Below are 18,032 nucleotides of genomic sequence, written 5' to 3' on the forward strand. Positions count from 1 at the left end.
TATTAAAGTGCCATTTCTGACCACAGAGAAAAGCAGAGTTGGGGTGGGAGAGGACACCAACGTTAGTCACTGCCATAGACGTTGGTTTAGCCTCATTGTTGTATCTTTGTAAGTGAGCTTACAGCAGAGGGTTTTTCTGAGGAAGCCAGGCTCTGACAAAACAGAAACAGGCCTCGAAAACTTCTCCAGCATTTCCTTACCAGGTACCATGTTCCCCCTTCAAGCCATACTGTTTTGTTTTGTTTTCTTAAGATTTTAATCATTTCTATTTATTTACTTATGGCTGTTCTGAGTCTTCATTGCTATGTGGGCTTTCTCTGGTTGTGGACAGCAGGGATTACTCTTTGCTGCAATTGCAGTGGTTTCTCTTGTGGAGCATGGGGGCTAGGGCATGCAGGCTTCAGTCGTTGTGGCTTCCAGGGTCTGGAGTGCAGGTTCAATAGTTGTGGCACATGGGCTTCATATCCTGTAGGATATTCCTGGATCAGAGATCAAATCTGTGCTTCTTGAACTGGCAGACAGATTTTTTTTTTTTACCATTTAGTCACTAGGGAAGACCTACATTGGTTTTTTGACCACTTTAGGGGCCCAGTAGGATATTCACTGCCTCAGGGCCTTTGCACATGCTCTTGCTTTGTCTAAAGTGATGTGCCAGCTTCTTCTAAAGGAGTGTCTATCCCATTTTCCAGAACTTCCCACATTAACCTGTATATATCTTTCATGCCGCATATGACAATCTGTATTTGCTTTACTTGTTTCCTTGTTTTCTCTCTAAATCCCTGAGAAGAAGCTAAGTAGGCACAGTGTGACCATAGGAGTGGGCTGTTTGTGGGAAGATTAAATGCCTGTAAATGAAATAATCATACTTACGATCTAATGACGATCATCAGACTGTAGCCGAACACGCTGACCCCCACCATGAAGTAAGCCATGGGCAACCTGTACCTCAGCCACCCGATGGTCCTCTGGTTGTTGTAGTAGCCATAGAAGAGAGCAGAATACTTGATGTAGCCCTGGGCGTCAGCAAAGCAAATGCCCTGAGTTAGTGAGCTTAGAGTGACAGTCATCAGACCCTCCTGTCTGACCTGGGGTTTCTTTCTCAGAGGTATGACAGGAGCTGGAGGGGAGGAAGGAAGGGCTCTGGACATTCTTGTTCTTCCCTTCACTCCCCTGGTTTGCTCCAGAGTCTGTGCAGGTCTCCACTCTCCCCTCTTTCCTTTCCCCTTCTATTTCTCCATCACACTGAGTACAGAATATACCGAGATACAGAATGGGGAGGGGATTATGGTCAACATTTGGGATAAGTCAAGGATAAGGGATGTGTGTGTGTGTGTGTGTGTGCACCTGCACATACCACTCCAAGTTCCCCTCTGCTCTGCCTCCTGTGCCCAGGGTCTTAATTTAACACTCTGGAACTAGATGGAAGTCCATGAACTTTCTCAGTGTCTCAAAACTTCTAAAGAAAACTGTGTGATAAAGCTCACAATCTAACCTGAGTTTTAATTTCAGTTTGGTTCTGGGTATAATTTACCTTCCTGGAGGAGGGCATGGCAAGCCACTCCAATATTCTTGCTTGGAGAATCCCCATGGACAAGAGAGCCTGGTGGGCTACAATCCATGGGGTTGCAAAGAGTCAGACATGACTGAGTGACTAAGCACAGAAGCACAAGCACATAATTGACTTTAAGTGTAATTAGCACACTTTTTAGGTGTAGTTATTTAGGTATAATATTCACTTAGAATTTCAGCACTTCTTTTATATCTTTGCTGAACATAAAACATGGGATTATTCTGGCTTCACACAGATGTGTAGTTGGAGAGAGGAGCCAAGTTTTAATAGTATTTTTCATATACTTGTGACTATTTCTTCTTTGATATTTTACCTCAACCCCATAACTAGTTCCTAAAAGTTAGTGATCATGTGGAATATGAATCATATAATGAACTTTTTATACCTTAAGATCCATTGCTCTCTCCCCAATACTAAGTAATTGAAAAGGGAAAAATACTCACTTTACAGCAGAGAACTCTGGCAGATACCACTTTAACCAAGAGCTAACCATAATGTAACCCTGATTTGACACCCTGAGAAAGTCATGCTACCTCTGTGGTATCCTTCCCAATGATGCATAACCTTAATACGATCATGAGAGAACATCAGACAAACCCAAATTCAGGGGCATTTCCCAACAACTGATCAGCTATTCAAATGTGTCAAGGTCACTGAAAGATAGAGAACAGTCACAGGTTGGAGGAGAGTAAAGAGACTTGACAAATCAATATGAGATTTTGAATTGGGTCCTGGGACAGAAAAAGAACATTAGTGGAAAAATGGTGAAATCCAAATAAATACAGTATTTCAGTTAACAATACTGGATGAAGATTAATTTCTTAGTTTTGATGATTGTTCTATGGGTATCATAAGGTGAATGGGTGAGCAGTATATGGGAACTCTCTGTACTATTTATGCAACTCTTCTATAAGTTTAAAGTTATCTCAAAATATAAAGTTTTAAAAAATCAATTGCTCTATCTTTTACTATCAAGATGTGGGATCTTTCACTGACATATCATTTTGTACTGGTCATCTGGAAAGTTCACTAAGTTATGAACATACGCCAAATGTCAACACAGTTTTCTCTTTTGTTTTAGCTTTGGCTGTGCCACATGGCATGTGGATCTTTAGTTTCCTGACCAGGGATTGAACCCGTGCCCCCTGCAGTGGAGGCAGAGTCTTAACCATTGGACTCCTAAAAATCACATTGTTAACATCTCCATTGATCTCATCAGAAAAGTATTTAACTATTGAGAAACTGCCATTGTCATGGTGATGGATGTAAGTTTTCCAAAATTTCAATTTTTACTTGAAAAATAAATTTATCCTTGGCAGCAGCAACAACAAATACAATATAGGATTATTGCTGAATAAATTATTGGTTTGGGGTGGATGGGACATTTCAACAAGGGATCTTGGGTGAAATAAAGACTAAAGAAGGGCTTTCCTGGTGGTCCAGTTGTTAAGACTCCTCCTGCCAATGCAGGGGATGTGGATTAGATTCTGGTCTGGGAAGATTCCACATGTTTTGGGGCAACTAAGTCTGCGCACCACAACTGCTGAGCCTATGTGCCTGGAGCTCGCGCTCTGCAACAAGAGAGTGGAAGTTGCTCAGTCATGTCCAACTCTTTGCAACTCCATGGACTAATACAGTCCATGGAATTCTCCTGGCCAGAACACTTTTCCTTCTCCAGGGGATCTTCCCAACCCAGGGATCGAACCCAGGTCTCCCTCATTGCAGGTGGATTCTTTACCAGCTGAGATACCAGGGAAGCCCGAGAATACTGGAGTGGGTAGCCTATCCCTTCTCCAGCGGATCTTTATGACCCAGGAATCAAACCGGGGTCTCCTGCATTGCAGGCGGATTCTTTACCAACTGAGCTAACAAGAGAAGCCACCGCAAGTAAGAAGCTTGGGCACCAGAACTAGAGAGTAGTCCCCATTTGCTGCAGCTAGAGAAAGACTGCACACAACAAGGAAGACCCAGAGTAGTTAAAAATAAACAAATGAATAAATAAGTAAATATCTTTAAAAAAAGAATAAGGAAATTCTCAGTAGCAGCATATAGTAGTGGTGGCGGTGTGTGTGTGTGCTCAGTTGCTAAAGTTGTGTCTGACTCTTGTGACCCCATGGACTGTAGCTTGCCAGGCTCCTCTGTTTATGGGATTTCCCAGGCAAGAATACTGGAGTGGGTTGCTATTTCCTTCTCCAGAGGATCTTCCTGACCCAGGGATCAAACCCGGGTCTCCTGCATTGCAGGTGGATTCTTTAATGCTGAGCCACCAGGGAAACCCGCATGTAGTAGCAATAGTATGCAATTCTTAGTGGTATAGTAATTATTTGGAACACTCCTTTCCAAATAACTTGAAAAAAATACTCCAATGCACTTTCACACTTTTCTGAGGGAGGGATGGGCACAGGACCCTGAGCAAAGGCACGGGGCACTGGACTTTCCCCCAAGTTGATAATACTGGGGCATGAAATATGAGGTCTTAGACAGACCTGGGACTGGCAAGGTAGAGGGCAACTGGGTCATGAACAATTCTTTTGTAAACCCAATTCAGAACACTTGGTTTTATTCCAACTGGGAATGGGAATGAATGAATATCGACGATGGGGAGTCACAGGGTCAGGTTTGTATTTTAGAAAGGTCCCTGGCAGCAGAGGGAATGGAGGTATGAGGAGCCAAGAAAAGGCTGGGATTCTGACAGTGACCTTGGTACAGTGTTATTTGGAGCAGAGGTCCAAGGGAAAGAGAAAAGGAGACTAAGAAATATTTAGTAGACAGGCTCAGATTTACTGATCCGTTGGATGTGAGGGGTGGTAGTGGTGACAGAAAAATGTGGGATGACTTTCAGGTTTCAGACTTGAATGACTGGACGACCGGTGGTTCCCATAAAAGAGATGAGAAAAGGTGATGTGAGTTTGGTTGGATAGCTGTTGAATTTGAGAAGCAAATTTGATACTTAGTTGAAGATGTCAAGTGAAGCTTGGGGAAAGGTTGGACTGGCAATAGCACTGGGGTCTTACTGGGTTACAGTGAGATAAAACCATCCTGCGAGATTGCCTTACATAGATCTGGCAGAATGGGGGGAGCAGTGACCTCGTGGGGAACTTGTGCCCATCAGAATGTGTGATGGAAAGACCCATGAAGGGGACCTAGGTGGACATGGTTGGCTGGCTTATTTTGCACAGTGCCAGGATCCCACCGGTTGAAGCACTGCCTTTCCAATAATTAAACATTTCACACTTAACCACAATCACAACATTGTGCACATTGGCAATGGTACCTCAAAATCCCAAAGAACAGAAAAATCCATGGCTTTTTCTTCCTCAGCCCGAGGCACCGTCTTTCTGGGAATACTTCCATAGGGCATGCCCATTAGCACCTTGTGTTGGGACAGAATGACACAATTACATGTGGAGGAGATACAAACACACAGAAATGTGCACACAGTGGGTTAAATTCCTTCTCAGAGCAGGAACACTCATTAAAAAAATAACATTAATCACTTTCTTGATTTAAAATAGTATATACTCATTGTAGAAAATGTGAAAAAGTATACAAGAGTGTTCAAAATATTACCTATCACTTTCACAGTCATCTTAAAGATGGCTGATAGATATTCATGTATTTTCTTTCAAAGTTTCTGAGTTTTATGTATGTTTTAGCTTGGTTATTTAGCTTAATATTATTTTATGACCAATTCCTTATGGCATATGGTATTTTTCAAAATAAAATGACTTCAAAATACCTAATCACATGTATGTACCCTAAACCAATTTTTAAATCCCGTATTGTTGGATTAATGAGAGTATTTCAAGCTCTTTGTTGTTGTTGTTCTTTCACTAAGTTCTGTCCCATTCTTTGAGACCCTATGGACTGGAGTGTGCCGGGAAACTGTCCTTCACTATCTCCTGGAGTTTGCTCAAACTCATGTCCACTGAGTCAGTGATGCCATCCAACCATCTCATCCCGTGTCGCCCCCTTCTCCTCCTGCCCTCAATTTTTCCCAGCATCAGTGTCTTTTCCAGTGAGTCAGCTCTTTGCATTAGGGGGCCAAAGTATTGGAGTTTCAGCTTCAGCAACAGTATTTCCAATGAGTATTCAGCACTGATTTCCTTTAGAATGGACTGGTTTGGTCTCCTTGCAGTCCAAGGGACTTACAAGAGTCTTCTCCAGCACCACAATTCAAAAGCATCAATTCTTCAGTGCTCAGCTTTCTTTATAGTCCAGCTCTCACATCCAAACATGACTACTGGAGAAACCATAGCTTTGACTAGACGGACCCACTACCCTAATTGAGGGCATTTTGAGATACCCCACATTCTCAACTGTGGTTGTCCAACCTGTCATCAAGTCCTCTCTGTTCTATTCTTTCCCTGTCTCTCTCTCTTCTTTCTTCCATCCTATTCCAGTACAGCTTCCTAAACACCTGCCAATCAAATCAAGGTGCTCTTGCCTGGACAGTTAAGGTCTTGCCTTCTTCACTGGAAAGCACCAATCACTAAATTTTCATTTTTTTCAAACAAATGTCCACTGGATATGAAATACTTATAAATTATTTTAATTTACATAAATTATACAAGATGTAAGGTTTTTTTGAGAAAAATAAATCCTCAGTAATTTTTATTTTTATTTATTTATTTATTTTTTCATTTAAAGGATTTTATTTTATTTCTCCAGACAGGAAGGCTACAGTTAAAAACTTAATAACCAAAATTTAATATAATACTTCATTCTTCAAAAGAGCCACAAGCTTTTCACCTCTGGACACTCAGGTTACACAACAACCTAAACCTTTATGCTCTCAGAAGTAAACGTACATCTTTCTCAAGAGGCCTTGCATGACTCCACAGCTGAAATTCCTGTTACAAAACTGAAACAAACTGAAATCAGGCCGCCATCAACCTACATAGGGCCCTGATGTACACAGGGCTCTGGCCAAATTCTCTCCCAATCCTGGATCCATCATGGCCCATTCAATGCCTGTTTGCTGCCAACAGTGAGCTCCAGAGGTCAGGAAGCTGAAGGTTTTGCCTGTCGACACGTGGTTCTCTTGGAGCCCCAGCAGGGACCCCTCCACCAAGATTCATTCTGTAGCGTCTGATCACGCAAATCACATACAGTAGTAAATTCTGATTCCAGGGTTGAGACGACATCGGATGAGGAGCAGAGAGCAGACGACGAAGAACAGAGAGCGCAGCAGACGCCCTCAGTAATTTTTAAATTATTCATCTTCCTTAACACACAGCCTTCTTTTTTTTTTTTATTATTATTTTTTTTTTCCAGTGGGTTTTGTCATACATTGATATGAATCAGCCATGGATTTACATGTATTCCCAATCCCGATCCCCCCTCCCACCTCCCTCTCCACCCGATTCCTCTGGGTCTTCCCAGTGCACCAGGCCCGAGCACTTGTCTCATGCATCCCACCTGGGCTGGTGATCTGTTTCACCATAGATAGTATACATGCTGTTCTTTTGAAATATCCCACCCTCACATTCTCCCACAAAGTTCAAAAGTCTGTTCTGTACATCTGTGTCTCTTTTTCGGTTTTGCATATAGGGTTATCGTTATCACCTTTCTAAATTCCATATATATGTGTTAGTATGCTGTAATGTTCTTTATCTTTCTGGCTTACTTCACTCTGTATAATGGGCTCCAGCTTCATCCATCTCATTAGGACTGGTTCAAATGAATTCTTTTTAATGGCTGAGTAATATTCCATGGTGTATATGTACCACAGCTTCCTTATCCATTCATCTGCTGATGGGCATCTAGGTTGCTTCCATGTCCTGGCAGTTATAAACAGTGCTGCGATGAACATTGGGGTGCACGAACACACAGCCTTCTTGGACCATTGTATAGGAAAACTCTAGTGATGTCTCATAGGTTTACAGCATTTAAATGTACTCTCTTCTCATGGGAGTAAATCTGTTTGGAATCAAGAACTCTCAGGAAAAAAGCAGAGTCTGTGAAGATAAAATTCTTCACTGACTGCTGCAGAAAACTCTCACTTCCTAGGTTATGGAGAGGAGAAGTGAAACTTAACTTCTGACAATATTTTCCACTTGAAGAGAACCAGATTTATTTCATGAGCATTTGCATACATTTACCAGAAGGTTAAAATCCTTCTCTTTGTATGGGAGAGTGACAATGGCTTAAGGTTACAGGACAAAGTGGACTGACTCGTAATCCTTGATTTCCAGGTGTGCACTCTTTAGGTAACGTAGAAAAGAATTCAATGGTTTTGTAAGTAATATAACACTCCTTTGCTACCAAGTATTAATACTATTATAATAGATCCTCAGCCTTTTCTAACTAATTTGATTTAATTCACATTCTGTGGAAGTTTTTTAATTTCATGAAAAATAGATATTCAGGAAAGTTTTCCAAGGGTGTGACTACAGATAGAATTGACTCTAATATTTTCATGGAATTATTTATAATAAAGTAGGAATCAGTAACCTATCATCAGTTCAGTTCAGTTCAGTTGCTCAGTCGTGTCCGACTCTTTGCGACCCCATGAATTCCAGCATGCCAGGCCTCCCTGTCCATCACCAACTCCTGCAATTTACTCAAACTCATGTCCATCGAGTCGGTGATGCCATCCAGCCATCCCCTTCTCCTCCTGCCCCCAATCCCTCCCAGCTTCAGGGTCTTCTCCAGTGAGTCAACTCTTCGCATGAGATGGCCAAAGTATTGGAGTTTCAGCTTCAGCATCAGTCCTTCCAATGAACACCCAGGACTGATCTCCTTTAGGATGGACTGGCTGGATCTCCTTGCAGTCCAAGGGACTCTCAAGAGTCTTCTCCAACACCACAGTTCAAAAGCATCAATTCTTCGGCACTCAGCTTTCTTCACAGTCCAACTTTCACATCCATACATGACCACTGGAAAAACCATAGCCTTGACTAGATGGACCTTTGTTGGCAAAGTAATGTCTCTACTTTTAATATGCTATCTAGGTTGGTCATAACTTTCCTCCCAAGGAGTAAGCGTCTTTTAATTCATGGTTGCAATCACCATCTGCAGTGATTTTGGAGCCCCCCAAAATAAAGTCTGCCACTGTTTCCACTGTTTCCCCATCTATTTGCCATGAAGAGATGGGACCAGATGCCATGATCTTAGTTCTCTGAATGTTGAGCTTTAAGCCAACTTTTTCACTCTCCTCTTTCACTTTCATCAAGAGGCTTTTTAGTTCCTCTTCACTTTCTGCCATAAGGGTGGTGTCATCTGCATGTCTGAGGTTATTGATATTTCTCCTGGCAATCTTGATTCCAGCTTGTGCTTCTTCCACCCCAGCGTTTCTCATGATTTACTCTGCATATAAGTTAAATAAGCAGGGTGACAATATACAGCCTTGATGTACTCCTTTTCCTATTTGGAACCAGTCTGTTGTTCCATGTGCAGTTCTAACTGTTGTTTCCTGACCTGCGTACAGGTTTCTCAAGAGGCAGGTCAGGTGGTCTGGTATGCCCATCTCTTTCAGAATTTTCCACAGTTTATTGTGCTCCACACAGTCAAAGGCTTTGGCATAGTCAATAAAGCAGAAATAGATGTTTTTCTGGAACTCTCTTGTTTTTTTGATGATCCAGCAGATGTTGGCAATTTGATCTCTGGTTCCTCTGCCTTTTCTAAAACCAGCTTGAACATCTGGAAGTTCACGGTTCATGTATTGCTGAAGCCTGGCTTGGAGAATTTTGAGCATTACTTTACTAGTGTGTGAGCCAGTTAATAAATCTGGAAGGAAAAACTACTAAATTCATAAATATCGTTACCCTCTAAGCTGTAGAGGTAAATCCGCTGGTGTACCCAGCACTAGTGCCAGGAGGTTCAGACAGGACTATAGCAATTACTGTGCTTAGGGCTAGTGGACACAGTCACCCCTGGAAAAGGTCCGAGGACAACACTCTGGAAACCTGGGATCTCATTCACCACAAGTTTATCATGCAGATTTTCACAGGTCATTTGTTCATTTTTTGTCTCTCTATTACTCATTTATAGGTAAGGATCTACCCACATCCATAATAAGATTGTATCTGGGAGAACAGTGAGGAGTGCTATTCAAATGCAGTGTTTCTTTGGGCTAATAAATTATAATGTAATGCATTCTATTTCTCTTTTTTTCCAGGGTAAAAGAAAATACCTCACTGAAGTATTAATTCTTGACTAATCTCAAAGTAAAATAAAAGGTAGAAAAATGTAGGGGCCACATATTCATTCAGACGTGCAAGTATTCTGGTTCTACGTACTGGGTTCTCTGGGCAATTGATGTGAGCATTGAGTTAAAAACAAATGATGGATTCTTTGTAAAACAGAGTATTTGTTTCATATAAATGAAGATGGAAGTCATGATAAGCCTCATAACACTATCCAAAGTTATAGGCAGTTCTTTTCTTACCTCTGGGATTATGACTAGACCAAATATTAAGCCAAAAAGGACAAGGTTAACTCCATACATCCATCGGAGGAAGATGAAATATGATGCCACCGAAGAACCAAAGTGACCTGAAGAGAAGACGATGGCGGGTATAAGTGTTGCAGGAGGAGGATGGTAACACTGCCAAGCACTATATGTGGGTGATGGATGCAATTTTCATGTCAGTCTGTGGAACACACATCTCTTTTTTTTCTCTCCAAATAAAAAGGACTTAACTGATTTGCCTAAGTTCCTACAATCAGAAAATGAAGAAGCACAATTTAAATTCTGGTCTAACTAGTCCAAAGCCCATTCCTTTTTCTAATACAACAAAACCTATGATAAACTAACCAGTTGGTCCAGAACACAGTCCAAACCCTTGGAAAACCTTTCAGCAAACCAACTAAAAACAGTGACACCAAAATACTCACTTTCAATGTCCTTGATCTTCATTTCCCAGGGGATACATTGAGTCTTGAAATTATCAAAGTCTCTTTTAAACTTGACCCATTTCTGAAATTAAACAGACAGCACCCTCAGTTCATTAACATGCTGCTTTGGGGCTTGGAGGTGCATGTGGATATTGACAAGTCAACACGAGGTCAACAGGTGAGTGAGGCTGTCACGTTGGAGCTGTTGAGCCCAGGCTGTCTGAGGTGGATGCTCAAATCATCACTTTCAAAGTTAGGTGTGAGTGAGAAAAGCCAGGGCAACACAATATCTTCCAATTTTCTATAATGCTGATAAAATTTCAGGTTTGGACAGTTTACGTATGAACATAGAAAGTCTATGTATAATTTATGATTTGGGGAATCAAATTGGTTTAGCAAACTTTTATATAACTTCATCTAAAACCAAAAATTCAAGGGAAAAAAACCCTCACACCTATAATTGGCAGACAGTCGAGTGCCTTAATCTGATAGGAACCATTGCTAAACTATAAGACTGAAAGCAGGGGTAAAGAGATCTCATCCCCAGGTTTCCCATTCTTCTTCCAGTGAAATGGCAGCCTGTTTGTTTTTTTTTCCCACTAAAATTAGTTAGGAAGGCATCATGACCCTTTCCAGAGTCTACTCCAGCTCCAACACTCACTTTTTACCAGTCAGAAACCTGAGCAGCTGTCTGCATGAAAATCTGTCAACTCTTTCAGGGGATGCTCTTCAACAGTCCTACCCCCTGGAAATAAATCCATTTGGAATTTTTAAAAAAACTTATAGAAAATATCAGGCAAAGATGAAGTAAAGAGAAAATTCTAAGATCAGTTTCTATTGTTACAAAGGTCTCAAAAGAACTTGTTCATGAAGGAAATGAGATTTTCTTTGTAAATTCACTAAAGCATACAAGGGAAAATTTATCTGAAGGAACCAGATGGACTTCCAGATGTAAAGGCTTTGACTATATAGTTATAGGATAATTACTGTTTAAGGAAGGAAACCACCTGTCAGGAGGGAGATGGTCACAGATGCCAAGGAGAAGAGGGACCCATAAGCAAAGGACAGGTTCATAATAATGGCAAAGATCTTCCTAAGACAAGCAGGGATGTGGGGACACTGGCTACCCCAATCCCATTGCTTCTTCTACCTTTCCTAGTTCTGATTCTGTGCTTGAAAACCATCTTTGGTTTATTTGGCTTCTTATGTAGGTCTGTCTATAAGGAAAGCATTTGCCCATCACCTGAGCTGTGAATATTTTGATTTCTATGGCAGTAATTTTTTTTCACTGCAAATTAGTAGATTGGAATTGGGATAATAATTCATGTGTGCATGTTAAGTCATGTCTGACAGCCCCATGGATGGTAGCCCACCAGGCTCCTCTGTCCATGGAACTTTCCAGGCAAGAATACTGGAGTGGGTTGCCATTTCCTACTGCAGGGGATCTTTCTGACCCAGGGATTGAATCTGCCTCTCCTCCAGTGGATTCTTTACCACTGAGCCACCTGGGAAGCCTGGGATTATTGTTCAGCTTCCCATAAAACTGTACTGGGATTTCCTGGTGGCTCAGATGGTAAAGAATCCGCCTGCCATGTGGGAGACCTGGGTTCTATCCCTGGGTTGGGGAGATCCCTGGGAGGAGGGCATGGCAACCCACTCCAGTATTCTTGCCTGGAGAATCCCCATGGACAGAGGAGACTGGAAGGCTACAGTCCATGGGGTCACAAAGAGTCAGACATGACTGAGTGACTAAGCACAGCACATAACTGTACTATCAAAAATAAGACACTGTTGCTTTCGGCTTTTGGCTAGGAGGAGGCCAAGGTGCAACTTTCTTCGGTCCCGGTCGTCCCGATCCGGGTCCATCCGACACCAGCCGCCTCCACCATGCCGCCTAAGTTTGACCCCAACGAAATCAAAGTCGTGTACCTGAGGTGCACCGGTGGGGAAGTCGGTGCCACGTCTGCCCTGGCCCCCAAGATGGGCCCCTTGGGCCTGTCTCCAAAAAAGGTCGGTGATGACATTGCCAAGGCAACTGGTGATTGGAAGGGTCTGAGGATTAGAGTGAAACTGACCATTCAGAACAGACAAGCCCAGATTGAGGTGGTACCTTCTGCTTCTGCCCTGATCATCAAAGCCCTCAAGGAACCACCAAGGGACAGAAAGAAGCAGAAAAACATTAAGCACAGTGGAAACATCACTTTTGATGAGATCGTCAACATTGCCCAGCAGATACGGCATCGGACTCTAGCTAGAGAACTTTCTGGAACCATTAAAGAGATCCTGGGGACTGCCCAGTTTGTGGGCTGCAATGTTGATGGCCGCCACCCTTATGACATCATAGATGATATCAACAGTGGTCAGTGGAGTGCCCAGCTAGTTAAGAACTCCAAAGGAAAAAGAAAAATTAAGGATCATTTGACAACCAAAAAAAAAAAGACACTGTTGATATGGACTTCAAAATTTTCAGTTCTTGCATTGGTTATTCCTCCTTGTAAATTACTAATCTGGTATCTGATTTTATATATCGGTCTCATAAGCTTTACTAATGTGAATCCTCCCCTGAGAGACAGATCCTCTGTCAAGGTGCTGATAAAAATAAGTATAAAATATAGCCTTGCAAGGCTGAGGATCAACGGAGTAATGAATGTTGCCAAGGGAGACCCTTGAAGACACAGTCTGCCAGTTGGTCACTTGGCAACCACCTGCAGCCCCTCAAGGCTGAGGGAATCTCAGCCTGAAAAGTGATGCCTGGAGGTGGGGGGCAGAGGCAGAGAGAGGCCTGGGAAAAGCTCAGCATTGAAGCTCTTATCCTTCATTGATTTGGAGAATCAGAAAACTGAGCCTGGGCATGGGTGGGAGAAGACCTCAACTCCCTTCCTCAGAGCTATGTGAGATGGTAGCTGCCCCCTTGGACAGGGTTCCTGGCTGTGCATGTCATCTTGCTCTTCAGTTATATAGGAGAAAAGATTTCAAACAGTGGTCAAACAAGACACAGACACATCCTGCCTGTGGATGAGATCTGAATCTGAATAACCAAAAACAACCAGCGAAGCCTGAGAAATAGTGTGCAAAACAAGGAAAAAGGGACCCCTTTCTTTGAGGTTTTCAGAAAGTATTTCATCCAGGATACATAATTCAATTTTGAGAGATGTTTCAATATTCTTGCTGTGTGTGTGCTCAATCACTCAGTTGTGTCCAACTATTTTGTGACTGTAGCCCTCCAGGCTCCCCTGTCCATGAGATTTCCCAGGCAAGAATACTAGAGTGGGTTGCCATTTTCTACTCCATCAATATTCTTAGCGGGATACAAAAAACATGGCTTCTAAAGTACAGGGTAGCAATTAGAGTTTTAAAAAAGAATACGGTGTGTGTGTGGTGGGGCAGAATTCCTTGGCAGCCCAGTGGTTTAGGACTCTGCATTTTCACTGCTGAGGAAATGGGTTCAATCCTTGGTCTGGGGAACTAAGATCCCATAAGCCTTGAGGCTGGAAAATAAAAGAATACAGGTGAAGTATGGAAGAATTGATTACAAGATTGCTAAAAGTCCAGTAATAGAATGAAAATAAACATTATACTTTAATTGAGACAAAAGAAAATTGATCCAATAATATTGAAAGTAAACCTGAGAAATTTCTGAGATGTAAAGAGAGAGAAAGCAAAGAATTAAAAATCATGAGGGAAAGTAAACACAAAGAGTGAGGAATTGAGAGCCATCCTTCTCCTAGTGAAGAAGCTGGAACTGTTTGAACAGAAACAAATTAGATCATTTATCAGACATATTTGAAGAACATGTTCCTCAGTTGAGAAGAAAGTTCTGAGTGTGCATTGTTAAGTGATAAATGGTTTTTAGATAAAAATGGATGTGACCCATAGATAGTTATCAGGTGACTATAACGGAAAAGGAAGAAAAAATAATATTAGGGATAAAAAAGATTTAAACTCAACATATATAAAGTATAATTACAAAAATTATGAGACTATCTATATGCCATTTTCTGTTAATACATATGAAACTCTTAATGAAAGGATCAAGTCTGAGAAGATAAAAAATATCAAAATGATCCCAAGAAGAAGTTAAAACTTGACTATCCCAATTGGAAAACCATTAAAAACTTATCAAGATATTCTATAAAATGCTTCCTGACCTGTATAGTTTTGAGGATTCCATCTCTCAATTAAAAAAAAAAAATCATGCTCCAGAGCTGATTTACAGCATAAAAGGGAGGTAATGCTATTCATTTAATGTTACAAAGAAAGTGCAACCCTAATATTAAAATATGCCAAGACAGCATGCATGTGTGTGTATGCACACATAAATTCAATCAATTTTGTGAAAATTTATGTAAAAATTATAAATAAAATACTTGAAAAATCAGATGTGCCTGATAAAACTAAGTTTATGAGCCGAAGGGAAAGGTATTTAACAAAATCTAACATTTATCTTAGGAAGCATCACTATGAACAAAGCTAGTGGAGGTGTTGAAATTCCAGCTGAGCTATTTCAAATCCTAAAAGATAATGCTATTAAAGTGCTGCATTCAATATGTCAGCAAATTTGGAAAACTCAGCAGTGGCCACTGGACTGGAATAGGTTAGTTTTCATTCCAATCCCAAAGAAAGGCAATGCTGAAGAATGTTCAAACTATTGCACAATTGTACTCATCTCACATGCTAGCAAAGCAATGCTCAAAATTCTCTAAGCCAGGCTTCAATAGTATGTGAACCAAGAACTTCCAGATGTTCAAGCTGGATTTAGATAAGGCAGAGGAACAAGAGATCAAATTGCAAACATCTGTCAGGTCATTAGAAAAGCAAAAAAGTTCCAGAAAAACATCTACTTCTGCTTTATTGACTATACCAAAGCCTTTGACTGTGTGGATCACAACAAACTGTGGAAAATTCTGAAAGAGATGGGAATACCAGACCACCTGACCTGCCTCCTGAGAAACCTGTAGGCAGCTCAAGAAGTAACAGTTAGAACCAGACATGGAACAATGGACAGGTTCCACATTGGGAAAGGAGTAGGTCAAGGCTGTATATTGTCACCCTGCTTATTTAACTTATGTGCAGAGTACATCATGCAAAATGTTGGGCTGGATGAAACACAAGCTGGAATCAAGATAGGCAGGAGAAATATCAATAACCTCAGATATGCAGATGACACCACCCTTATGGCAGAAGGTGAAGAGGAACTGAAGAGCCTCTTGATGATAGTGAAAGAGTAGAGTGAAAAAGCTGGTTTATAACTCAACACTCAAAAAACTAAGATCATGGCTTCTGGTCCCATCACTTCATGGCAAATGGGTGGGGAAACAATGGAAACAGTGACAGACTTTATCTTCTTGGGCTCCAAAATCACTGCAGATGGTGACCACAACCATGAAATTAAAAGATGCTTGCTCCTTGGAAGAAAAGCTATGACTAACCTAGACAGCATATTAAAAAGCAGAGACATTACTTTGCTGACAAAGGAGGTATGTCTAGTCAAAGCTATGGTTTTTCCAGTAGTCATATAAGGATGTGAAAGTTTGACCATAAAGAAAGCTGATTGCGGGAGAATTGATGCTTTTGAACTGTGGTGTTTGAGAAGACTCTTGAAAGTCCCTTGGACTGCAAGGAAATCAAACCAGTCCATCCTAAAGAAAATCAGTCCTGAATATGCATTGGAAAGACTGTTGCTGAAGCTGAAGCTCCAATACTTTGGCCACCTGATGTGAAGAACTGACATTGGAAAAGACCCTGATGCTGGGAAAGATTGAAGGCAGGAGGAGAAGGGGATGACAGAGAATAAGATGGTTGGATGGCATCACTGACTCAATGGACATGAGTTTGAGCAAGCTCCAGGAGTTGGTGAGGGGCAGGGAAGCCTGGCGTTTTGCAGTCTATGGGGTCGCAAATAGTCGGACATGACTGAGTGACTGAACTAAACTGAACTGAACATCTATTTGGATATTCCAATAAAATAGAAGTCTTATTAAACTAGAAATAAAAGGATAATTTGTTATTGTGAGAAAGAAAATCTACTTCAAGGTTGTCAAGGTAACAACTACCATCAAATTAATGTGAAACATTGGAGTCATTTTCATTAAAGTAATGGAAAAGCAAAGAGACCTATGATCACCATTATCAACTGAAACTGTTCTAGTATTGTTAATCTGCAGTTCAGGACAGAAATGATTTAGAACTCAAGAAAAATATCTTTACATACACAATTAGATGAAAGTGATTAAAACTAATAAGGAAGTACAATAGAGGAAACACATTAAAAATGAATATTCAAATACACAGTTTTCCTGCATACCAGCATATCTAGTTAACTATCAAATAAATGGAAAAATGATCTCAGTCACAAATGCAACCAAAACATAAATTTTGTAGAAATAACATATAACATAGAAAAGATCTATATAAAGAAAATGACAAACTTTGCTGAAGGATAGAAAAAGAAAGCTTCAGAAATGTATGATATTCTTAGATATAAAGACTGGATATTCTACAGATAAGTTTTCCCAAGTTAAACCAAAGATTAAAAAAATTTCCACTCTATCTTGTGGTTTAAGGAGAATAAAATTGACTATGTTTTAAAAAAATTTTTTTCAATCAAAATCTCAATGGACTATACTAGAAATTGGCAAAGTGATTTTAAAATTGCACATGGAAAAAAAACAATGCTAATAAAACATAACAAAATGCAAATGGAAACATAGGTAAGACTGGCCAAGACATTTTTGAGAAAGAAAGGTAAAAAGAGGAAGCCTTATGACCCATTAGACTGAATCAATAGTTGAAATGATGAGTTCAAATAAAAGTTCCAAAAAAGGCCCTATAGAAGAATTAAGTGAAAGAAAATGATAGTTTTTCAGATCAGTAGGTAAAGGACGGATACTTCCGTAGTTTCACGTTAAATATCCAATTAGAGGTCATTACTTTAGCTTGAATCAGAAGCCCAGGTTATGACATAACACACCAGAGTTGTCCTTGACGCCCTGTGACACCACTTTTGTCTTCTGTATGACTCTGGGTCATGACTCTGTATGACTCATGGCCCTTCTGGGTCTCCACCAAACCAAAGTCTTGATTTGGAGGTTTGGAAAATAAGATCCCAGTAGATTCAACATCATTAATTCTGTGAGTTTAGTTCTTCAGGGGAGAGGAAACAAGTCTCCAGTATATTGCAGCCCTCACAGATAAGTAGAGAGAAATGGACAGCTGGTTTCATTCCTGGATAAATCAGAACGACTGACTAGACCTCACACTCAGGATTCTGGGGGAGGTGGACACAAGCTGCGAAATCAGGCAGGTGCCTGTGATGGTCACCCAGACTCAGGAACTGAGCAAGTCCTCCCATAGGTTTGCAGCCTCTGGACCACACACCTTAGCCATCAGCATCCTATAGGCGTAGAGTCGCTTGCCTTTGCCCTTTCCCAAGGCTCCTTCATACTTCTCCACAAATTCTTGGGCCTCCCTGGTTAGAGAGGGGGGAAAAGGCAGAAATTTAATTAACACCCAAGCAACAGAAATCTGAACTATGAAGTCATATATGTGGCCGAGGGCTTTGAGTGTTTTAAACCCCTAGTTACAATGTAAGTTCCACGAAGGCAGGGCATTTTGTCTGTTT

At 40.9% G+C, this 18,032-nt stretch overlaps 1 protein-coding gene and 1 pseudogene across 1 annotated transcript in view; one reads left to right on the forward strand and one right to left on the reverse strand.

The window, feature by feature from the left end:
• TMC2 (transmembrane channel like 2) overlaps window positions 1-18,032 on the reverse strand; it is a 95,125-nt gene that overhangs the window by 36,013 nt on the left and 41,080 nt on the right. Inside the window, exons 5-9 of the mRNA XM_043883363.1 lie at window positions 17,789-17,879; window positions 10,412-10,493; window positions 9,963-10,069; window positions 4,845-4,943; window positions 871-1,013 (exon numbers count right to left, since the gene is read on the reverse strand). Of these exons, the coding sequence (XP_043739298.1) occupies window positions 871-1,013; window positions 4,845-4,943; window positions 9,963-10,069; window positions 10,412-10,493; window positions 17,789-17,879 (522 nt within the window). The remainder of the gene's footprint in view (window positions 1-870; window positions 1,014-4,844; window positions 4,944-9,962; window positions 10,070-10,411; window positions 10,494-17,788; window positions 17,880-18,032) is intronic.
• Window positions 12,277-12,795, forward strand: LOC122681365 (annotated as a pseudogene).

The sequence above is a fragment of the Cervus elaphus genome, chromosome 23 (assembly GCF_910594005.1).
Source record: "Cervus elaphus chromosome 23, mCerEla1.1, whole genome shotgun sequence".
Classification (NCBI taxonomy): domain Eukaryota; kingdom Metazoa; phylum Chordata; class Mammalia; order Artiodactyla; family Cervidae; genus Cervus; species Cervus elaphus.